The 25,479-nt window shown below is 36.9% G+C and overlaps 1 protein-coding gene and 1 long non-coding RNA gene across 8 annotated transcripts in view; one reads left to right on the top strand and one right to left on the bottom strand.

The window, feature by feature from the left end:
- Positions 1-18,511, bottom strand: part of LOC120883123 — a 459,333-nt gene extending 440,822 nt beyond the window's left edge. The window contains exons 1-3 of the long non-coding RNA XR_005725671.1: positions 18,410-18,511; positions 18,165-18,231; positions 8,617-8,700 (exon numbers count right to left, since the gene is read on the bottom strand). This is a non-coding gene — a long non-coding RNA (uncharacterized LOC120883123). The remainder of the gene's footprint in view (positions 1-8,616; positions 8,701-18,164; positions 18,232-18,409) is intronic.
- Positions 18,512-19,054: 543 nt separating this feature from the next.
- Positions 19,055-25,479, top strand: part of NBEA (neurobeachin) — a 672,618-nt gene continuing 666,193 nt past the window's right edge. For 5 of the 7 annotated variants that reach the window (XM_040267082.1, XM_040267084.1, XM_040267081.1 and 2 more), the window contains exon 1: positions 19,055-19,366. In XM_040267082.1, coding sequence (XP_040123016.1) covers positions 19,070-19,366 — 297 coding nt within the window. In that variant the 5' untranslated portion in view covers positions 19,055-19,069. The remainder of the gene's footprint in view (positions 19,367-25,479) is intronic. The other 2 variants (XM_040267087.1, XM_040267088.1) reach the window with 1 other exon arrangement.

Raw genomic sequence — 25,479 nt, 5'->3', positions numbered from 1 at the left:
GCTCAGCCTTCTTCACAGTCCAACTCTCACATCCCTGCATGACTACTGGAAAAACCATAGCCTTGACTAGACGGACCTTAGTCGGCAAAGTAATGTCTCTGCTTTTGAATATGCTATCTAGGTTGGTCATAACTTTTCTTCCAAGGAGTAAGCGTCTTTTAATTTCATGGCTGCAATCACCATCTGCAGTGATTTGGGAGCCCAGAAAAATAAAGTCTGACACTGTTTCCACTGTTTCCCCATCTATTTCCCATGAAGTGATGGGACCAGATGCCATGATCTTTGTTTTCTGAATGTTGAGCTTTAAGCCAACTTTTTCACTCTCCTCTTTCACTTTCATCAAGAGGCTTTTTAGTTCCTCTTCACTTTTTGCCATAAGGGTGGTGTCATCTGCATATCTGAGGTGATTGATATTTCTCCCGGCAGTCTTGATTCCAGCTTGTGTTTCTTCCAGCCCAGTGTTTTTCATGATGTACTCTGCATATAAGTTAACTAAGCAGGGTGACAATATACAGCCTTGATGTACTCCTTTTCCTATTTGGAACCAGTCTGTTGTTCCATGTCCAGTTCTAACTGTTGCTTCCTGGCCCGCATACAGATTTCTCAAGAGGCAGGTCAGGTGGTCTGGTATTCCCATCTCTTGAAGAATTTTCCATAGTTTATTGTGATCCACACAGTCAAATACTGCCCTGTATACTCTGCATGCTCAATAAACATAAAAGAATCAATTTTGAACAATACTATTGACCACTGCTTATAACCCAGTATTACTACATGGGAAGTTTAGACAGATCCATGATAAGAAATCAAGAAAAGCCAGAAGCTATTTGAAATGTTACAATCTTTATCAATTTTACCTCACGGAGGGCAATTCCTCCTATTATAAATCTTGACTTTACTCCCAGAAAAAGAATACAATAGATGACACAAAAAAAGCTATTCTTACATTTTGAGTTCCTCATTCCTTAATTTACATTAAATTAAGGACTGGGATGTTGTCTTTATCAAATTCAGTAACATAAATATGTATGTACACACATACATTTCAATAGCATAGATATCTTTTTGAAATTAATCAAGTGCATTTATAAAGTTGGAAGTAAATGATTCTGTGCTCTTTTTCAATTTTCTAGTCTTACCTCAAGTCTAGAATAATACTTTCTCCAAAAAAAAAAAAAAAAAATAGGAAACTTATGAGAATCCTGTTTATTTTATTTTTTTTTTTATTTTTTCAGAGTAGACAGTTGTTTTTAATACATGAATATTAATCTGGACAAAGGGAAGGTATAAATGTCTAATCTAACGGTAAGTTCATAAGATGGAAGTTTATTTCTTTAACACTTAACAGTCCAAGCTGGTATTGTTTCATGAACAATGGAAGTAGTTCTGTTTCACGAAGTCATCAGAGGATCAGACTTCTTATTGTTTCTCTCTGACTAGCATATCACCTTGCCTTCATCTGCATGTCTTAAGACAGCTTGCTAACAGACCCACTAACCACTGGAAAGGGGAGAGGGAACATACCATTAAAGGCATGTCTTAGAAGTTAAACACCTCACTTCTGCTCACATTTAATTGACTCATGGTCTCTTGGCATAGTAATTGCAAAGAAGCTAAGAAGTACAACCTTTAGTGCAGGAACCCAGGAACCTACCTAAAAATTGAGCTTCTATTAATAAAAAGAGAGACTGACATAATACTAGAACATAAAATCTTTGAGAACTGAGATTGTGCATTTTTGCATTTGTAGATGTTTTGTGTTTCTTCTGTTATTTTAATGACCTTTTATATAGTTAAGAAAAGAACTTGGGTGCATTCTATCTCATCTTCCATTTTCCTCAAGGCATGTATCAGATAAGTGATAATGGGACTCTACCAGGAGAAAGGAACTCAGATCAGGAAGTTCAACACTTCACAGCCTGTCTTGGCCCTGCACTCAAATGTTCTAGAACTAAAGATGAGGTTTTCTGACTATTTCTAACTCCTAGAACTGGACAGCAGGAACTTCAAGGAAACAAAAAAAAAAAAAAAAAGAAAGAAAGAAAAGAAGAGGCTTTCTTTTAACTTCCTACAAGGTTTATAATAGGAATGTAATGGATATTTTCAGAAAACAGAATAGAAGAATCTTACTGAAAAAATCATGACAGGTAATTTCATAAAAATTTTGCTCCTAAACCCATGCTCTTACTATATATACTTATATGTCAGGCTATTCTGAGGACCTGCTATTCATTTTTCACATAATTCAAATAGTAATGTGTTTCCATAGGTAATTTACATAAAATTATTTTTAGAAATCATGATCAATTGCAATCTGTCACCTGATTATCTATGGTTTAATTCCTCTGGAAGCAATTAAGTCTGTCTGGACTCTAGCTATGATGATCTCTAATTCTGTAGAGCTCTTAGTTGTTCTTGTTCATTTACTTGTTCGTTTAGAATGACCTTCTGTGTCTTTTCATCTGTGGGGATTCTTTAAGGTTAAACGGTTTGGATTCAAAAGCTCACAGATACATAGTGCTTGAATGTCTATCAAACATGTAAGAGGAAGGGAGGATATAAGTTGATGTAAGAAACATTAACAAGAAGTGTTCTCAAACAGTTTACCAAGGTTGCTTTCTTTGACTTTTACTTTCATATCTGATGATTCAAAACCTTGGGGAGCTGTCCCTGGAACACTTTTTTCTCTTAATCATAGAGAGCTAGACCCAACACATCAGACAGTATTAGATGTTCTAAAAAATAAAACAATAAGTTGTCTCAGAAAAGCAGCAGCATCACATATTTGAAGATATATACATGCTTTTCTTTTCTATTCTAAGTTCAGTTCAGTTCAGTCGCTCAGTCGTGTCTGACTCTTTGCGACCCCATGAGCCACAGCACGCCAGGCCTCCCTGTCCATCACCACCTCCCGGAGTTCACTCAGATTCATGTCCATCGAGTCAGTGATGCCATCCAGCCATCTCATCCTCGGTCGTCCCCTTCTCCTCCTGCCCCCAATCCCGCCCAGCATCAGAGTTTTTCCAATGAGTCAACTCTTCGCATGAGGTGGCCAAAGTACTGGAGTTTCAGCTTTAGCATCATTCCTTCCAAAGAAATCCCAGGGTTGATCTCCTTTAGAATGGACTGGTTGGATCTCCTTGCAGTCCAAGGGACTCTCAAGAGTCTTCTCCAACACCACAGTTCAAAAGCATCAATTCTTTGGCACTCAGCCTTCTTCACAGTCCAACTCTCACATCCATACATGACTACTGGAAAAACCATAGCCTTGATTAGACAGACCTTAGTCGGCAAAGTAACATCTCAGCTGTTGAATATGCTGTCTAGGTTGGTCATAACTTTTCTTCCAAGGAGTAAGCGTCTTTTAATTTCATGGCTGCAGTCACCATCTGCAGTGATTTGGGAGCCCAGAAAAATAAAGTCTGACACTGTTTCCACTGTTTCCCCATCTATTTCCCATGAAGTGATGGGACCAGATGCCATGATCTTCGTTTTCTGAATGTTGAACTTTAAGCCAACTTTTTCACTCTCCTTTTTCACTTTCATCAAGAGGCTTTTTAGTTCCTCTTCACTTTCTGCCATAAGGGTGGTGTCATCTGCATATCTGAGGTTATTGATATTTCTCCTGGCAATCTTGATTCCAGCTTGTGCTTCTTCCAGCCTAGCATTTCTCATGATGTACTCTGCATATAAGTTAACTAAGCAGGGTGACAATAAATAGCCTTGACGTACTCCTTTTCCTATTTGCAACCAGTCTGTTGTTCCATGTCCAGTTCTAACTGTTGCTTCCTGACCTGCATACAAGTTTCTCAAGAGGCAGGTCAGGTAGTCTGGTATTCCCATCTCTTGAAGAATTTTCCACAGTTTATTGTGATCCACACTGTCAAAGGCTTTGGCATAGTCAATAAGCAGAAATAGATGTTTTTCTGGAACTCTCTTGCTTTTTCCATGATGCAGCAGATGTTGACAATTTGATCTCTGGTTCCTTTGCCTTTCTAAATCCAGCTTGAACATCAGGAAGTTCACAGTTCATGTATTGCTGAAGCCTGGCTTGGAGAATTTTGAGCATTACTTTACTAGCATGTGAGATGAGTGCAATTCTAAGACCACGAGACTATTAACTGATTTTCTAAAAATCACATAATCTTTTAATGTTATACTGGTCTGAGATCAGTATGTGTTTTTTATATAAAATTTGAGACAAACTCAAGGAGATCACAGTCATATTTTTTTATTAGAAGGAAAAAGTTATAGATACTATATGAGGAAAAGTTTGTCTTCTTTGCCAGTTGTTATTTCTTAAGCATACTAATTTTCAAGCCACAACATGAACAAAAGGACTCATGTAATCATGCCACTAGGTATTGAATATTCAGTTATTCATTTGCTCATTTCACGTTTCACTAGTGCCTACCAGAGCCACCAATGAAAGGGGAAGTGGCTCACAGGCAAGTGAGGACACGAACAACCACCACGCAGGTTCTGAGGGCTGCAGTGGAAGAGGGTACTGAAGAAACTAATGAACTCTTGCTATTAATATGCTCTAGTCATTGTGGGAGATGCACCTCATAAACTTAACTCACTTATCCCTTATAGAAACTCCCTGAGAAAACATTATTAATCCCCAAAGAAACTAACATTCAGAGGGCTGAAGTGATTTTCCTAAAGTCAGAAAACCAATATGCAATGGAGCCATGAATCCAAATCAGGCCTGTCTCACATTACAATTGTACTCTGCCCACTAAACTCCTATAGTCTCCCTGAGCTTTGCAAGGTGCCATGGGTGCCAAGACTTTAACCTATCTGGGAAGATAGCAACTTTCTTTTTTTTTAATATAAATTTATTTTTAATTGGAGGCTAATTACTTTACAATATTGTATTGGTTTTGCCATACATCAACATGAATCTGCCACGGGTGTACGTGTGTTCCCCATCCTGAACCCCCATCCCACCTCCCTCCTGGTACCATCCCTCTGGGTCATTCCAGCGCATCAGCCCCAAGCATCCTGCACTAAGAAAGGACAGCTGGAGTCAAGTCTTGAAGAATAAGCATTGATCCTATAGGCAGATAACAGTTGGGGAAGGCTTTCCAGACAACAGAAAGACCATGTGAAAGACACAGAGGCTTGTCAGAAACGTCAAGATTAGGAACTCCAAGTTTAGCAGAAAAAAGCCTTTGTAGACACTAGAGGTAGGCTGCCTGGATTCAAGTCCCAGCTGCTCTACTTCTTAGATGTATAAATCAGTAAGAGAAGACTTTAACTTCTCTTACCTATAAAGTATGGATAATAATAGGACCTACCTAATAAAGTTCTTGAGGATTAACTGACATAATATAAGTAAATTATTTTACATAGTGGCTGGGACCCAGGGAGGGCTCCATGAATATTACACATTATTATTTTGAAATATTAATAGCTGGGATATAATGTACAAGGGAAACAGTGACAGGATACAAGTCTAGGTTGAAAGGTCAGGGCTTGATCATAAAATGCCTCTTATTTTACATAATTAGGAACATCACTGAGGGATTTCAAGTGTGTGTTTATGTGTGTATGTGTTTTTTATAAAATTAGTTTCAGTTCATTTAAAAATATCTTTGTGACATCAGTGCAAAGAACAGATCAGAAGTGAGATTTGAGTCAAGGAGACTGACTCTGATTACTGCAATAATCAAGGGAAAGTACCATAAGGATATGAACTTGAAGTTAAGTAAGTAGTGATAAGAGGAAGGACAGGCCTAAAAAATACTCAGGAATTAGTATTCGTAGGACCTGCTAAACAGTTACATGGCAGAGGTAAACTAGAGGAGTTGGAGGTGCCAACTGCAGAGATAAGGAATATAGAAGAAGTATTCTTTGAAAAAGATGCTTATATAGTAAAGTCAAGTCTTGCTAAAACAGTAAAAGAAATTAACTCATTCAGGCACAAAATACAGGAACTATTCTGCTTGAAAAGAGTGTCCCTGAAACTCTTGCTTGAAGTTGAAAGTTAAAAATAAGGAAATTTATTGTTACTAACAAAGTTATTCATAGGAAAAAAAAAAAAAAACCACAACATTTTGTAGGATAAAACTAATAACTAGTTTAATGTCATTCACGTTCAACTTTTATATACTATCCCTCAACACACACAAACACAATATTTTCAGGTTAGGTATAATTTCACAAAAAGAGAGAACACACAAAAAGTTTAGATTACATTTATGATTTTATTAGTAATGAAGGCAAAATTGGTTGGCCACATCAAGCAGAGGCAGATGCCACTTTCCCAGCACAGACTTCTTTGATTTCCAAAGTCCCCAAATGGGCACGTAAATGCAGGTGACATAGTCAGAACAAAGCAGGGCCAATGTATTTACTCTGAGCTTACCTGTCTAAGAAGAACTTGTACCAATATTTTACATACTTCTATTTACAGGAACATATAAAAGCATAGCTGTCCCCAGATTTGTTACCCTGACTCAGGATTAACAAAGCAATTCTCTTGGAGAAAGCCCATTTTGCCATAATTCTAAGTTATTTTCAGTGTTGAATAAGCACTAACTACCTGCAATCAAGTGGGCTGTAATACAGTTAGGGAATTTGATTGCATGTATTTATTTCTAAAACAAATCCTTTAATTTTGACACATTAAATCAAAATGCTAGTTGAGATGAACAAAGTCAAGCCTTTGGTGGGTATTAATATGTTTTGATATCTGGAACATTCACTGATTTCTCAATGTCCTATGTACTAACTTTTTTTTGAACTACTAATTATCCTCTGGGAAAAAAATTTCCAAAGATAAAATAGCCAGAATAAACAGAATATATTGATTTGAAAATTATTCATCATGATGTTAACATAGATGAAATTTAATACTTCCTTCTAGATATGAACATTTATCTAGTTCAATTTCAATGAAAGGGTACATCTAAAGAAACTGTTTCTTTCTTTAACCACTAGGACTACACAAAGCAGTTTCAGCACCAGGGATAGAAATCTTCCCTGATAACAGTGAATGCCATAATACAGAGGAGTAGACGCTAGGTTTAAGAGAACATGACAAAGTATAAGTGCAGGCACAGGGAAGCATTCTATAAATGTGTTGTTGTTCTTGCTATTATTCTTGCTATATGTGAAGCTGATGCAGTAAAAATAGTTATATTTCTCCTCATTCACAGAAAACCATAATATGTGGAAAATTGATGACCCTAATTAAATATTTCTTGTTTTATATGCCTTAATTTAAAATCTAGCACAACAGTGAACCACCATTTCTCAATATGAGCAACATACAAGAAAGAAAAACAATAAAATCATGAATTAAAGTTCTTAAATTAAACTTCCCTGTAAAAGTTAAAAAGAAAAAAAATACAAAATTTTAAAGAAAAATTATCTTTGTAAACATAGTCATAGGATTCTTGTGCATTATCATTTTTCATAGAAATTTTAACCAGTATATTTTTACTACATGCTTTGAAGAATAAAACAATTAGTGAACTGTTGATGACTAACTGTAATATATTATTTCATATTACATGCATTTCCAAATAAGCTGAAAAAAGCACATTAAAATCTTTAGGAAGTCAAAATATATTTAGTAATTTATAGAAATAACCAAAAAGTGTTAACGTCTACTCCAAGAATGACTGCAAATTCATGCATTAAAAAGCCATTCATATGTGAATAGACGTATTTGAACTAATATATAATCTTCATTAGAAACTAGGTAATCTGGGTTCTGCATAATTTTGGATATGGACATTTATTTGTTTATATACAAATAACAAATATAAACATATTTTGATGTCACCAATACCCAATATATTTTCAGTGGATAGATCAATCTCTGTGTTGCATATATGGTTATTAGACTAAGTTACATTTTAACAGGCATCTAAGTGTGATGCTGGACCCAGATTACCTAGGTTTCTTTCGTTCTCTAGTGTTTCCTGACTCAATTGTTTGCCCAACTCTGGATTGCTTTCTGCTTCTGTTCTTGAGGATTCATGGTTGCCTCCACTTTCCTTTTCAAGTTTGCCCCCACTGTGACTTTTGATTCCTGACCATTTAATTCTGACTGTTTACTAGCTCTTGGCATTGAACTTCCTTCTCCTCAAAGAAAACCAGTTTCCTGCTGAATATACACTCATGACTCACTACTGCCTGTATTCCCAGAACTGAGAAAGTAGTCCTTATTTTGGATGTCTGTCTGAATTCATGCTATTGTTTTCACTGTAATACTCTGTACTTTTTAAAGCAGGATCACAATTTATATCATTTGTGAGACTACTATAATCTCATTATATAACAAGCATTGTTCATTCTCATTTCATTGGTAAGGAAACTGAGACTCAAAGAGGTTGAAGAGTTTACTAAACAGTGACAATTCAATAACTTGAACACTAGTTTTAAGGAACTTAACCTCCTCAAAATTCATGTTTTAAATAATTTAAGAATACTTTAGAGGAATGATTTTACTCAGATTTTAAAAGTCTACTCATTTCTTCAATAGTTGAGCCAATTAACTCTTGAATATATTCACACTGTTGGATATATTGAATTATTAAAATCTGTTTTTAATTTCTTTCCTCCTCCTTTTATTTATACAAACATTTATTAAGTACTTACCATGTATCAGTCAATGATCACAATATATTGCTGAAGGTTTTATTTGTAAGAATGATATAGTCCTGTCTTCAAGTAGCTGCTGATCTAGTGAGAAAAAAAACAAACGAACATATAATGAATGGCTGCACCACCATACTTTTTTGCATAAAAGTAATTATAATGTAAAAGCACACTTTCTGAAATCATATTATTTATATAAATTTTACTAATCTATTGCCAGTGTCTGTTGTAGAATATGAATAACATGAAGACAGGGACTTTGGCTTACTCATTGCTCTTATTTTCTGTGGGTTTGAACTATCTACACCTTGTACAACATACTCAACAGTTACATGCAGTAAGGAAGATTATGTTTATTTTCTTCTAGGCTTTAAAAAAATTATACTGTGTGTTTAGTGAATGAAGATGATCTATTAGATACATAAATTCAATGCATTTCTCCCAAACTTCTGGCTAATTTAAACCTTTTGAGAAAAGTTTTCTACCTTATCAAACAGACATCTATATCTGTTATCCATCAGAAATACCATCTATTAAGTATAGAATTTCTTTCAGTTATTTAACAATAAATATACACTGTTAGAAGTAGATAATGTCTCTCTAAAGTTGTCCTGTTTCATAGTTCCATTATCTGAGACTTTTTAGTATGCTTTCTGAGTATCTAATGAATATTAGAGAGTTTCTACTTGTTTATGTAATAACATTGGAGGAATAAGTTCCTATTAATTTATTAGTCTACATGAAATTTCATTTTCAGTTAATGCATATTGAATACTACATGGTCACAAAGCTCAAAGGATTGATGTTTCAGTTATACTATTTCATGTTTATAGTTGCTAAGTTCTAAGTTTCATTGCACCTCTTCTCTTCTCTTGGTCTAAACTGTGTCATATATGACTATACTTCCTTTGGCATTTTCCTTATTTAAAAATCAAATAGATTATATTTTACAGTTCTAGAGTGCTGAGACCATATCTCTCTGGTTTGCTTTCAAAACAACAGTATTGTTTACATGTGAAAAGTTAATATATGTTTTACAGTGATTCAATATAAGATATTTTCAGTTTAGACATTAGTAAAGGTATCAAGGCAACGAAAAAGACATTATGAATTCTATAAACATTCCAGGTTAGGACAATCCAAAGAACTAGCAAATAGGAAAAGAAAGTAGAGATACAAAAATATCCAATGTCAACTCACATTTTAATAACTGGAAGCTATGTGGGTAACCTTAGGAATTGCTGAGAAGTTGATGGCATATGAATGATGTCATTAGTGTTGTGGGTTCCTGCCAATCAATGTCAAAACTAAACAAACATAACTAAGAAATAATTTGAAAAAAATAATTACATGAAATCCCATTGTCTCTTCAAAAAAGAAAGGGAAAATATCTTTGTCTTGGTATGAATTCAAAATACTAAACTTTATTTACAAAGAAAGCGATAACCAAACATTTAGTGAAAATGACAAGTAGAGAATCAGATACTGAAACAACAGGACAAAATTTGAGTTTAAACCTTCAGATATATTTTGGTAGACATTTTACTTGTGTGGGTTAGTAAACGATGAAGGATCATTTTATTATTATTTGCTTATTCTTTTGGCTATTTTATCTTTGCAAAGTCTCATAGAAAAATCCCTAGTTCATAATATGCCTTCTCTCCCCATAGCTAGTGAAAAAAAAAGAAAAGATATATTGCTAATTAGGTTTTAAGTACTTAAAAGCGATACAACATTTAAGTATGAAAGGGGAATTGCCAGAATTCTTATAAATACAGAATGTGTATAGCTATTTATTTAACAAAACTAAAAAAGAAAATGCTGTTCTATTTGCTCTCTGAAGAAGAGAAAATCAGGTCAATGAATAAAGATAAAATAAGTGGATATTAGTGTACTCCATTACATAATTTGAAAATTCAAAATTCTGCTGTCTTTTTGTGTTAGTATATAGTTGCAGTTTCTACCATCTATTGAGTACCTATTATAGGCAATGTTCTAAATGCTATATATCTTCAATCTAGTACAATGCAGTACATGCTTGGAGTATTTCAAAACTCCATACATGTAAGGTAGTTATATTTTACAGGTGTAGAATGAGGTTCAAGGTCAATTTGTTTGCATATGAACCCAATCTATCTGATTTCAAAACCCTTCTTTTAGCCACTCTACCCTACTTCAAAGGACTATTTGAGATTAGGATGCAAATGGTAAAACAAAAAATATTGAAATGTTTATAAAATGAGATGTCTTATTTTATAAGTTAACCATGTGAGTTTTCTGTTATGCATATGAAAGAAAACACCATGGTGTTAATTATGGGGGAGAATCATGTAGCCATCATCTTTCTATGCTTCACTGAATGCAAACAGCCCTGAAACATGCTCTGTTATGTCTTTTGCCACTGCAAAAGAAATCACGTTGAGTTTGTTTTAAGAGAAACAAAGAAACCCATGACAAAGCTGTGGCCAACTTAGAACATTCCATCTACCTCTCACAGACATAAGATTAGCCAAACAGATATAAAGTTTGATATACACATTTATGTTGTTTTAACAGATACCCAAACATACTGAATGTGATGAAGTATCTTGACTCTTAAGATATCTGTTAACCTTAAGATTATCTGTGCTATTTAGGATTCATTTTCACATTAACAACAAAGAGGTTGTATATAACAAATTCCCCAAAATGTGTAAGATTCAACTCCCAAGGAAAAGCTACAGTCCTGGTAATCTGTTCCACTTTTCCTCTCCATTTCCTTTCTCATCCTGATTCTTGTGTCTGTTAAGAGAGATGTACTATAGCTACAGAATATCAAAACATAAACCTCAGATTGTCTCCATGTACTATCTGTTAACTGATTAATGAGGTAGTTATTTCAAGACATTCTTCTACTGGTTAATCTGTGGCTGCCAGCACCATTAGAGGAAGGTTCTAATCTAAAGTTTTATGCACCAGGATCAGGCTCAGACTGAATCTATGCACTGCTTCTTAACTGGGCTAAAGTTGGTAAAGATCCCTCTCATACTGTGCAGAGATCCTATTAATGAGATAACTATTCTAAAGAACTCTTGGACACTTCCTCATGGCATGCTTTCCCTCTTTCTAGGCAGAGTAAGTGGCTTTTTTTTAAAAAACATTATGATTATATAGGCATACAATGACAATACTTTCAACAGGGACTAGGAGATTAATGGTTAGTTAGACATACAACAAAATCTTCGCCAGAAAAGCATAATAAGGAGTGATATATTAATGGAACCATGCAATTAAATTTTGGTTAACCTTAATGAACATAATTAAAAACAATTTATTTATTCCAAGTAATTTTTGTCTAGAATTAAAGTGATTCCCAGGAAACAAAAAGGCTAATAGAGTTTTCTGAACCTTTATAGGCACAAAGACAATACAATCAGATTGACTCTAAAGATCATCTCTTGGGACTAGCACGCTGGTCCAGTGGTTAAGAATCTGCCTTCCAGTGTAGGGGATATGGGTTTAATCCCTGGTCTGAGAACTAAGATTCCACATGCTCTGGGGAAACTAAGCTCATGTGACAACTAAGCCAAGACATGGAGACTACTAAGCCTGTGCCCTTTAGAGCCTGCGTGCCACAACTAGATAACAGTGCCACACCACAACAAACAGCCCAGGCAGCAAACAAACTCAAACAAACAAACAAAAGATCACCCCTTGGTGGGGTGCTTTCACCAAAACATGTAAAACCATGATGACTTTGTTGTTTTTTCCATGAACTTGCCCAGTCTCCTTATCTTTCGTCTGGTAAATTTGGTAAAAATAAAATAACGACCTCATTCTAGGTCCCAATGTGGCCTTGTAGAATAGTGAATAAACCTGAGGAACTGGCCAGCCATAAGTGGGATGGAATCCTAATTTTGTCACTTCCTAAACTATGATTTGCACAACTGATACCTTCTCTTCACACTAGTTACCTCATTTGAAAAATGCGGACAATAAAACCTTATTTAAAGAACTGAAGTCAGAGTTAGAAATCATACATGTAAAAATGCATGGTAGACAGGAGATGAACAGGATATGACAGCTTTAATTATTAACAATAATCAACTATGAACCTCACTCTTTAACATACTTGTCTTCCTATAACACAGGCAAACCAAAGACAACAATGATGACAATGCACTGGCTGCCACTGTGTAAAAACAAAGAGAAACCTACTGGTCATGTTGTTAGTATGGAAATAATTATTCATGTACATTTAAAAAAGTTTCAGTGAAGACTGTTTAGGTGACTACATATATTGTTATGTGAATTCCTCACTCTTGGCAAATGAGGGTGAGAGGATGGAAACTATTAATTTATTTAAGCAAAAATGTGCCAACCTATGCTACCTGGGGGAAAAAAGGCAGAATCTTTTTTTTTTTTTTTTCTAATGCTGGGAATAGTAGAAAGTTTCAGATCATTTTTCTCTAGGTTGTATTCTGAATGTATTCATGAAGGTGGCATTTCAGCTGGTAAGAATTTCAGTAGGGGAGATGAGGAGGACAGTGCTATGGATAGATGGACAAATACTAAAACACTGAAATATAAAAGCACAATGTATCAACTGGGGACAAAGTAATTTGGGGTTGGCTAAAGCATTTTTCCCCAACCCAGGGACTTGAGAATTATTGAAAATGATCCACAAATATTTACATAGTAGGCACTGTTTGTGGACAGAATAAGTATCAAACATATTTATGTTGTATGTAGGAATACTAGTTTCGTAGGGTTGCTGTGGCAAAATATCATAAAATATGTGGCTTAAAACAACTGAAATTTATTCCCTCCCAGTTCTGGAGTTTAGAAGTAGCAAGGTATCAGAAGGGTCACGCTTTTTCTGAAGGCTCTAAGGATGAATCTTTCCTAGTTATAATGAGGTTATAACTCCAGTATAACTTCCTCTGAACTTGATTACATTTGCAATGGCCTTATTTTCAAACAAGGTCACATTCCCAGGTACTGAGGGTAGGACTTAAACATATCTTTTTGAGAGACACAATGCAACCCACAATTGTGTGTTTCAATTATATGTAGATGTTATGATTTTTTTTAATGCAAACATTTTAAAATAGCATATTAAATTGTTAATACTTTTACCATACTTTTCTCAATCAATGGATATTAAAAGGATAAGTCTCAGGCAGGAGTTTGCTGCTGCTGCTGCCAAGTTGCTTCAGTCGTGTCTGACTCTGTGCGACCCCAGAGACGGCAGCCCACCAGGCTCCCCCGGCCCTGCGATTCAGGCAAGAACATGCCAAGGAAGAATGCATAGAGGTATGGCTAATCTGGTATTGAGTGTGTATGTGTGTATGTGCATCTATATGTAGATTTATGTGGATGTTTAAGGGCATATATGAACAATAGGGTATTTGCAAGTCTAGTTCTTTGGAAATTCAAGAGTACTTATTATTTCTGTTTGATATTTTTAATATGTTGACTTGCTGATTAACTTTCCATGCATAAACACAGTATTTCTCTAAATGGGAAACTTGAAAATATCCATTTCGTTTACTTTTTTTGCACACAATGGGCGCTCAGATATTTGTTGGCTGGTAAGCATCATTTTAGCCATCCCCAAACTAGGTCAGACTTATTAACACATATTGAATTTCTATGTGTCTGTTTTCTGTTTAGGATTAAAAGTAATGGAGTGAAAGGTAGAACTAATAATAGCTAGAAGTTTAAGTTTGTTGAAGAAACTGTAAATAGAAATCCAGCTAGTCTAAATGGATTCAAGTCCCTAAGGCAGGACAAATTATATCCATTGATCCTGAAAGATCTGAAAACTAGATCACTGAGCAACTCTCAAACATCTTTGAGGAGCTGTAGAAAATGAGATGTGCCAGAGGATTAAAGGGAGAAGGAGGGGATAAATTCTTGAGAAATCCATAGCAAGCAGTTTAATACTACCTGTAGGTGAGATTATGGAATGACTCATTCATTAGAAAGAGAGCAGTAAGTCCCATTATCAAATCAGAAACATTTTCTTATTTGTGAAATAGATGTTGGAAAAGTTGATAGTAATTCTATAATTGTAGATAATAAATCTATGTATTTTCACTTTAATTTTGCTCAGAGAAACAGAGTGTATCCAGACTTCAACTAACTAGTTGTCAAGGACCCTTATGATATTGTTGGACAAGTTAGAGAAATATGGCCTGTTTTTCAGCACAGGATGGTAGCTATTTAATAATTGAAGGATTATGCCAAACAGGTGTTTATATACAACTTAAATCAGTGTTTTTCAAGCTTATTGACAATGACTTGCAGTAAGAAATAGATTTTTCATATTATCCAGTAAGCATACATGTATGTAGTATGTGCATGTGCATAATTTAAAAAATGGATGCACGGTCATGTTTTTCAGTCTATATTTTCCTATTATATTTCATTAAGAAAACTGCTGGTTATAACCTAATAAATCTGTTTCGTGACTCATTACTGGCTTGGGAGGCACAGTTTAAAAAATGTGATTTCAATCAGAATGTTTCTAGGAACTACAGAACTGTTTTTATCCTGTTTGATAAAATATTTGGATGAAGACATGGACTGTTCTCAGATTTGTAGATAATAAGATAATAAAAAGAAGAAGACAATTTTTTTTGCATGATGTAATCAGGATTAAGAAATTCCTAGCATATTAAATTTAAATAGAAAATTAAATAGAAAATTTAAATAAAATAAAATTAAATCTAAAATAGATATGTACAGTTCTGCAGTTGATATCTTCAAATCTACTTGCAAAGCTACTACTGGTTATGTGCTGCTGCCTAGAAGCAGAATGGCTAGAAACAGAACAAACAACAATAAAACAGAACTCTGCTGTTTCAGTTCACAATAATTTTAAGATAAGAAGGGAATGGAACCAAAATTGTTTGAGAACCTACTACACATCAAGTATGAATCACTATGCTTTACATGAACCACTGGTGTTATATTGCTGGAAAACTCAGAGCCAAACCAAACCAAACCAAAGCAAATTAATTCAACTTTGGGATACATTAACAGAAAATCTGTTTCTAAAGATGGAGGTTCAGGGTAAGAGCTTCCCTCTGTTTTATACTGTCTAAATTCATCTAGGATTTGGAGTACTTTGTTCAGATAAAACTTAGAGGAAAGCAAGAAATTTGCTTTTTAAAGGACAGCTGAAGGGAATGGGAACATTTAGCCTAGCCAATTGCTGTTTTCGTTCTTTTTTTCTGGTCACATATAAGGTGCAGGAGACACACAAATAATTACAGTGTAGTCTTTTCCCACAGCCAGAGAAAGGAAACATTATTTATTGACACTTGCTACTATGTTAAATACCTTAAATGTATTAGCTCCTTTCATCCTTTATCCTTTCAATCTCTACTTTGGGTTGGGTAAAATAGGGCTTTGAAGAGAAGTCATTTGCCCAAGATCACATGGATAAGTGGGTAGTGAAACTGGAATCCAAACCCAGGTTCCACTGAGTCTGGAGCCTGTGTTCGCAACCACTGCACAGTATTGCCTCTTGAAACTCAGAGCTTCATGGGCTTATCTTTGAAGGACTGTCCTTTGGAAGTATGGGTATGCATCTATTAAAGCATGAATGTATACACAATTGACATTTACTACATAAAATATTTTTAATCTGGAGACTTTAAAATGAACATTATAGGTAATCTCTTTTATATTTCAAAATACTGTTAATGCAAATGCTAAGTTATTTGTGTCTTTGTTAGAAAGAGGCTTTGTTGACTATAAGGAAACAGACCTGCTTGAATTTTCTAAACTTTATGTTTCAAAGGGCAGTACTGAAACTACAGCACATGTAACTGCAATTATAAAGACTTGCATGTGGTTATAATTGTTCTTACTAGTGTTTCTAGGTAATTCAACACAGATTGTTCCTGTATACCAAGTGTACTAGGACATATTTACTATATGCTGGCTGCTGAGTTGAAATTATTTCATTGAATTCTCACTCCCTGTGGAATAGATAATCTCACCCCTATTAGTGAATAGAAGACTGAGTTCAATAACTTGAGGAGACTGCACAGGTGGTTAGTTGTGAGTGTGGTTCAAAGGCCTGTGTAGTTTCCACCATACCACACCCACTTCAAGGAGCTGCCAGGGAACTGGTGAACACTTTTTAAAGTCTAAAAGTAGCAAGAAGTAGAACCTGCTGTCATATTGAACATCGGGGTAAAAAGAAGCTAGTGTGATGACCTTTCAATCTGGATTTACAGATATAAGATAGATATATCATTTTAACTTGCACATGAAAAAAGTGCTTGCAAAAGTAGATGCTGTTCACTTGGGACATATAAAAGGTAATAGGTGGATATACGTCACAGGATTTTTCTTTTTTTTTTTTACTTTATTTTACTTTATAATACTGTATTGGTTTTGCCATACATCAACATGAATCACACTATTAAGATCTAGAGGTCGCTTTCAATCTTTCTAACATTTTATAATTCACTTGCTTTTAAATTTATATGGACATACCAATCACCATTTCTTTCAGAAATTTTTGCTGAGCTATTTTAATAATTCAATTACTTCAGGAAAAGTTTAAACAGAAGCACACAATCAAGGACTAATCCAAGCACCGGTCTTGAGGAATTTTGGTATACATGACTTACGGCACTTTAGAATTTTAATGCGTCCCAATATCCCAGGAATTAACTTGACTAGCCGATCCAATTAAACATGAGCACTAACAAATCAGATTATGACAGATTTGTATATTGACTATTTTCAATTGAGATGACAGTTAAAATGATTTGAATATACCTCAAGATACCTAATAGCTAAAATGATTTGAATATACCTCAAGATACCTAAGTTCTGGCGTCTGACAATATATTTCTATTGAAAAGGGTATACCTCGTGAAATATTAAAAAAATTACATCCTTCATTTCGAGATAAACACTAGTCCTGCCTATTTAGTTTTAATTCGACACGAGCGGCAAGACTGTTGTGTACATTTTAATTTTCAAAAGTAAAACTATTTTTTGTTTTCATTCTCTATACGTGAAGACACAGAAATCTATTACTTTAACCACAAATTAAGGCTGGCAGAGAATTACTTATATTTTAAGATAATTCTCAAGTCCTCTGAACTGCCTAACAAAAAGGGGCAACTCATTAGTTGGCATCATACCTGAGGATCGTTAAGGATTTTTTAAATGTGGGATTTGTCGCTCCCACCACCTACTACCCCACAGTGTCACACGGTGCAGCCTTTTTAGCCTGGGAGGTGAGTTCAAGAACTGTTTGTTGTTCAGAGCTCCATCCAGAGAGGATCACTGTTTGACAAGTTCTATTTTAAGTCGTGCCTGTGTGTGCAGGCGTCAGCCTCTTTGATGGCTGTAGAAAAAGACCCATTATACTCCATCTGTATCCTTCCCCCGACAATGCAGGATTCTTCCCCACGGTGCGTTCGTTTCTGCTTTGCCAGCCACTTTTTTCACAGGCCAGTTCCAAGGCGGGCAGGCGGACAGGACTGAGGGAAGGGCCTGAGGGGGCAGAAAGAGGTCGTCTGCCCCTCCCCTACCTTACAAGGCACGTGGCACTGGCTGTAGCAGCCGCTGGATGCGACGACGAGGATGACGAACCTCCTCCTAGCAAGAGGATAGCGAAGGAATAAGGAGGTGGCAGCGAAGGCGAGACACACACTCGGGTGTCCTTCCCCACAGGGAGAGTCCACCCTCAAGGGAAAGACTCTGTGGAAACCACCACCCGCCCCGCCTCTGCCAGCTCGCCCCAGTGTCTGGCAGCGGTCCCCATGCACCTGCTCACCTGTCTATCCGTTCAGGGCGGTTGGGGGAGGGACGAGGGGTGTCGGGCTGGGTGGGTGGAAGGGGAAGGAGGGCAGGGCGAAAGAGGGGGTGCACGAGGGCTCCGCCCCCCCGGAGGCTCTGCGCAGGCGCAGTGGCCGCTACCGCAGGCAGGGGGCGGCAACATGGCGGAGTGAGCGGCGGCGTCGGGGCTTCACAACAACAGTGGCGCCTGTAGCAGCGGCGGCAGCGGCGTCAGTCACAGCTCTGAGCTTCAGCGCCGGCCAGCGCCGCGGGCAGCTGCTCGCGCCCCAGGGTTATTCCGAACGGCTGCAGCATCTCCGCGGGGGGCGGGCCGGGCCGGACGGACTGGGAGGGGGAGCGTGAGGAGGCAGCGGCGGCGGCAGCGGCACAGCTGCTGGGCGGGCACTGCCGCTCGCCGGGCAGCGGTTAGCGGCGCCGCCACCGCCGGGAATAAGCCTGAGAATAACCCACCGCCTCCGCCGGGGAGGGCGTCGGAGCGGGCCGGGTCGAGGCGCAGGCGGGGAGCGGGCCCGGCGCCGCGGCGCTGGTGGATGCTGGGGCTCCGAGGCGACGGCCGGGGGGCGGGGGCCGAGGCAGGTATAACGGTACCGGCGGCGGCGGCGCCTCGGCTCTTCCCTTCTCGTCAGGAGGGGGGCAAATGGCGAGCGAGAAGCCGGGCCCGGGCCCGGGGCTCGAGCCTCAGCCCGTGGGGCTCATCGCCGTCGGGGCCAGCGGCGGCGGAGGCGGCGGGGGCAGCGCCGGCGGTGGCAGCGGGGGCAGCGGGATGGGGGAGTTGAGGGGGGCGTCCGGCTCCGGCTCGGTGGTGCTGCCCGCGGGGATGATTAACCCTTCGGTGCCGATCCGCAACATCCGGATGAAATTCGCAGTGTTGATTGGACTCATACAGGTCGGAGAGGTCAGCAACAGGGACATCGTGGAGACGGTGCTCAACCTGGTAAGGGGAAAGGCGTGCTCGCCATCTGCCTCCCAGCCCCCCCACTGCCTGCCCCCCTCCCCAGGCGCTGGCTTCCACCCCTGCACCCCCCCTCCCCGGGTCCCACAAGCAGCGCGTCCCCGCGAGCACAGATCGTCCAGCGGGTATCGCCCAGCGGGTGAGCTGCCTGCGTGCTGCCAGAGCCACGCCACCTCGCCGTTCTCTCCTCCGGTCCTCTCGGGCCACCTGAGCGCAGTGCCCAACTTAGCACCGCCTAGGATCACTTCTCATGACTGCGAGTCGTCAGTCGTCCCTGGCCGTGCAGGGTTTGAGTCTTCTTGAGAGTTTATGGTCACGGGGAGAGGAAGGCCTCCTTTTCTCTGGGGTCCTTCCTGCCACACTCATAATTGTCGGTGCGGTGGCTCTCGGAGGATGGAAGCCTTGCCCCTGGAGCCTAAATTCCCCGGTGCTCCTGAAACGTGAGAAGCACGTTAGCTCCAACTTGAGCAGCTGGGTTGTGATGTTTTCGAACGAGGAGGAAAATGATGCAGTTTTGCATCTGCCTTTAAATATATTCCCAGACTGTGCTGGAGAGTGTTGTGGCTGTTTCTCCTCCCCAGCCCCCCCCTCCCCCCCCACCCCGCCCGCATCTCTTTTTAGGTAGCCTTTCTTTCTTTGTAATACGGCCCTGAATACACTGACCTCGTAGTCATTTTTTTGTGCATGTGAGGTGTTAAAATGTGGGGACACCTAATCATACAGGTTGGTTTCTATGGTTGCCTTCAGAGAGCGTGGCATGTGCCTAAAGACGAGAGGAAAGGTGTTAAATTCAGTCCTAGGCTTTGGTTTCTTACATGATAAGAAAGAGTTACTGCAGAACTGTGTATGACTTAATGTTTGGCGATATCTATCTACGGAGAGGCTAAGAATCTAAAAGATGTCAGGGAAAAACATGGGGAAGAACTAAAGAGAGGAGAATCATAGATTTCGGATAATAAGACTAGTTCATTTAAGATTAGTTCTTTTTTTTTTAATGCCTTGTAAATGCAGTTTTTGCTGCAGCACAGCTTTTTAAACAGTTTCCTCTGCAATATTTAGCGTTTGACAAAATGTCAGGTTGGGTTTTGGAAGGCAAGGCTTAAATCAGGAGCAATCAATTGACTATTGTATTTGATGTGGAGTCACAGGAATATAAAAATATGTTTGTAAGGAGATTTGATAACACTCATGCAGTCAGAATTTTCAGCTAAGCAATTATTTTTATTTGATCTATTGGGAAACTGAAAGATAGCTGCAGCAGCGGTGCCCTGAGACAGGGATTAGATAATGTCTATGGTATATGTACCTCTTAAATGTACAGAAAAGTTAAAGCTGTTGGGTTTTTTTGTTTTCCTTTTTGTTTTTTTTCTTGCTTGGGTGTCAAGTGAAAGATAGGAAAATATCTGACTTTTCTTTGTTATATTTATTACTGTTTAAGTACCAAACATTTCTTTGTACTTCTGTGTACCTTTCAAACAAATCACAAAAAAGTCAGTATAAGTTTGGGGGACTGTCACTTCCTTGGTATAACCAAATTCTTTTCAAAACACTAATAGAAATACTGTTTTCTTGGACATTTTAATTTTAACCAGCAGCCAATAGGAGGTCAGTACTTGCCTTTTTTAAAGAGATGAAATCTCAAAATATGTTAGTAGGTTAGCAGGTACTGTTCTTCTGTAAATTTAAAAGAAAACATTTAAAGTTTTTTTTTTTAACAGTTTTCTAATACCATTTTTACCTTAGGTGATGTGATTTTAGGTTATTTTAAGAAGTATTTATATGCTTACCTAATACATTTTTCTGTGAGAAGAGGCAATAGAGACTGTTACAAGCTGGAAACTGATTTGAATGTGTAACCAGTTTGGACTCTGCAGCAGTACCAATGTATGCTGGATCAGTTCTTAACAGATGGGGTTCTATAGATATATAGTAGATTAAGAAAGGAAGTGAAATATTTCTGTTGAGGTGAAAAGAAATTTAACTATCTTCAGTGCACTGAAAATATGGCATGAAGTCTCCGTATGCAAACATTATTAAAGATTAACTTTACTGGTAAGCTTAATTAGAGTAACCAGAAATAAGGTAATACTGACCTGGTACATCCCCAAATCCACTTAAGATGTAACTGCATTGGTTTTTGGCATTAAAAATCAGGTTTAAAATTTCTTTGTACATACTTAAAGAGTACAGTTGATGGAAACTTTTGGGGGAAAAGAATGTCAAAAGCATCTATTTACTATTAGGTTGTTAAGTATATTGATTGTGGAGTACACATTAGTCGTTTGCAGTGTAATGTTTCTTGAACGGAAGGTTTAGTGCTTTATCTTTCCCATGTATTCATGATGAAAGTGTCATGTGAAAATTTGTTGATTGAGAAAATATTTGGAGATCAATATGTTTAAAAATAATCATCATACTTAATTCTGTTTACTTAATGAGTATATCAGTAAAATCAATTTAGGGCTCTCTGTGACCTGCTAAAGGTTGGAAGCCTCTAATGTCTCTTAAAATGAGTTTTTTGTTTTTGATCTTAATTTAAAACATTAAATTAAAATGTAGTTGGGAATAATGAAATATGTATCACAATGCTTTTCATGACAGAAAAGAAAGGAAGAACTAACGAAACTTCAAAACAATTCCTTGTCTCAGCCACCTTTGTCAAAATATTTTTTTTCCTGTATATTCTTTTTTTTTATATGATGAAACTACTAATACTTGGTTTTTAGGTTTCTCACATACCTTACCCAAAGAATTAAAAAGTTTTACAGAGCAAAGTTGAAGTATACACTAAAATATAAGACTAGTTTAATACAGCCATGGTTGTAAGTTTGGGTCCTTTTTTGGCCAGAGGTAGAGATCCATTTCCACTGTTAGGTGGATTATGGGAATTTGTTGAAGAATCACCAATGGAATGAGAAATAAAATGAGTAATTTCCACTGTAGATGAATGTATTTGTATGATGATATTATAGTTCACTTGAAACATTCAAATATGAGATGGATAGGATCAGGGATATGAGTAAGTATAATTTGCACATAAATTACAATGAGAATATATTGTGAAGGATTTTGCATTACAGCTTTACCAATAGAAAAAACTGATCATCAGCAAAGTTTGGCTTAGGGAGGTACTATTTAATCTGGCAGAATAAGAGCATTTAGCTATAGAAAAGTAATTTTGTTGGTTGTTTCAATTATAAAACAGGCATACTAGGCATACTACTTAATCCATTGCTTACTTTGTATATATATATGGTTTTTACTTCCTTGAAGTAAATTTTGTGTATACATAACATGTTCTTTGTTTATAACATGAAAGTATCTTATCATAGATTTTAATATAAACATTTTTAGAGCAGATAAAATACAACATTAATGTTTACTTAATTCACAATAGGTTTATTTTTGGGAGTTGCTGTCTTAGTATAAATCTATAGCATTTGATTTTTTCACAAATCATGCAATATACTAGTGTATCTTTAATGGTAGAAAACATTTCCTTTGATAATTTTTTTACGTTCTAAGTGATATACTGTATATTGTATTAAAAGTATAACAAGATACTTTGAGGGGATTTTATATGCTAAGTTCCTCTCTACTCTTGATATATGAATTGTGGTATTATTGTTAAAAAGAAATTTAAAAGATTTTCCCTTCTGTACTTGAATGTGACAGTGACTTTTCTTCCTTAGAATTTTTTTCATCTGCAGCTTCATAATCAGAATAATTTATATTTTAAAGATATGTATAATTTCATGAACAAAAGATGTGTTCTGCTTTTGAACTAAATTTCTTTTAAAAATATGTAGTTGGATTGTTGAGTCATGGAAGCCCTTAATATCAACAGAACCACATTTATTTATATTAAAATAGAATTTTCTTCATTTTATGTTCATATGTAAGTCCTTTCACATTAATTTGAATTATATTCTTATTATTAGGTATTGAAAGCTAAATTGAATGTGTATGTAAATATTGGGAATTTCAATATCCTGAGGAGTTCTGAGGTTTTCTTTTAAAGTATTAATTTTGTTGTATTAATACAACTAACCACTAAGTAGCATGTGTTCTATGTGTTTGTGATCAAGTTATACTAATTTTAAATAAGTATTTTTTATATTGCTAGTCAGTTTTTGGCAAATACTTTGTGGTTAATTAAATGTATTTCAAGGTTCTCATCTTTTGCTCTACATTCTCCAAATACAGTGTTAAATTTATTGATTCCAGTAAACTCAGCTTGCATTTTGGATCACTGATGTGGCAGTATTGTAAAATTCAGTTGTCCACATTTTTGATTATTTACTTTAATAGTAGTTTGCATCAGTTTCATAGGTTTTTTTAATTTATTGCCTCTAATTGTGATATTTTGTCCAGTGTCAGCATATCTCCTTATTATACAAAGATACAACCATCACTTTCTAGTTTTGTGTATGGTGTTTAGTCTGTAGTTAATTATACATGTTTCATTGCCTGTGCTCTCTGTGAGGGCAGAAGGCTATGTTATGTATACTTTTATTTATTTATTTATTTTGTATTTCTGGCTCTTGGATAAGTTAACTGAATTTTGAGAATGTACAGGACACCATTATTAGGCAGTAGAGGGCAAGTTTCTGAAATTCTGTTTAGCAGTAGGGTCCAGATCCAAGATCTTGAAATAAATGACTCATATAAAGTTAATGTATTTCCTGTTCTTACAGTTAGAAATATTTGTTGACTATATATGAATGTTTTCTATGTAGGGTATTACTATATAAGTAAATATTATTTTGAACTGATGTCTTGGAATAAATAAGAACCTGTTAATTGTTTTTCGGTATATATTGTCAGATATATACACTCATAACTAAGAACATGTTATTTTAAGCAAATTATGTGTGTATATATGGCACTGAATAGAAATTAAAAATATTGTTACTATTTGTCATGTTACCAGGAATAGTGGACATTTCTTTTTTGTCTATCTTGCATACATTTCTCCTTTTAAATAATAGTACCCCATTTTCCTTAAAGTTATTTCCTTAGTTGCAGCTTCCAGGATCTTTGTTTCTCTCTAATGGTGGCCTGCAGGCTCAGTGGTTGCAGGGCCCTGGGCTTAGATACCCCAAGGCATGTAGGATCTTAGTTCGCCTGCCAGGGGTCAAACCTTTGTCCCCTGCATTGGAAGGTGGATTCTTAACCACTGGACCACCAGTGAGGTCCCCAGAGACCTATATCTTGATGCTGCTTGAGCACCTGGAGTTCTTTGTCTGTGGTGATCATCTTCTAACCATTAATGTCTCTCTTGTAAAGTTTATTATTTTTTATTGTTATTACTTTCAAGTCAGCTTAAATTGCATTTTTGTCACTTGGAAAAATTTCCTTGCTAGAGTAGACATTAGTAACTGGAAGTGGGACAATGTGGGAACAGATCCTGAATGTTGAAATGGAGTGCAAGGCAGTGAGGACTGCTTTCCCCCAGCAATTCCTTTTAAGGGATTATGAAACAGCTCTTTCAATTGTTACCTGGGTTGTCTTTGGCCATAGAGCTACTGAGGCTGGAACTTTAGGGATTGTCAAGTGTTTTGGCCAGTTTTTGCCTCATAAGAAAGGAATTTTCTTTGGTCCAAGCTGACGTGCTTGGAAGAAGAGAGGGAAGAACAGATTGTCTTTCCAAGTAAGAGAGGCCTTTTCTGCCTGTAGCTGCTGTCTAAGAGAATCAGAAAATCAAGAATCTTGAAGGTTGGAAATTCTGATTTTTTATTTTAACCTTGTGCTAAAATTAGTAAGAGGAAAGACAGGAGTTTAAATTAAACTCAGGCAAAGTTCTGGTTTACAACTTTTCTCAAGCACCTCATCCATTATAGTCCCAGTCTCCTGACCAAAGTAACAGTCCAGTAACTAAAGAGTTTTGAAAGAGGATCCAACCAGGGAACAAATGATAGAGTAGCTGTGCTTCCTCTTCCAGCATATTATTTCACATTGCTTTAAGGAAAATCATTAAACAGAGGGTTTTAATGGGTGAGTAATGTGAAGGCTTATTGCTATGAAACTTAAAAGGTAGTTTGGTATCTTGACAATATCTCTGGCTTTGGTTGCTAGTTCAACCAGTTGACTGA

This window comes from Oryx dammah, unplaced genomic scaffold, assembly GCF_014754425.2.
Source record: "Oryx dammah isolate SB20612 unplaced genomic scaffold, SCBI_Odam_1.1 HiC_scaffold_24, whole genome shotgun sequence".
In the NCBI taxonomy this organism is placed as follows: domain Eukaryota; kingdom Metazoa; phylum Chordata; class Mammalia; order Artiodactyla; family Bovidae; genus Oryx; species Oryx dammah.
Note: the sequence above shows the minus strand (reverse complement) of the source record. Positions and strands in the feature narration are given on the sequence as shown.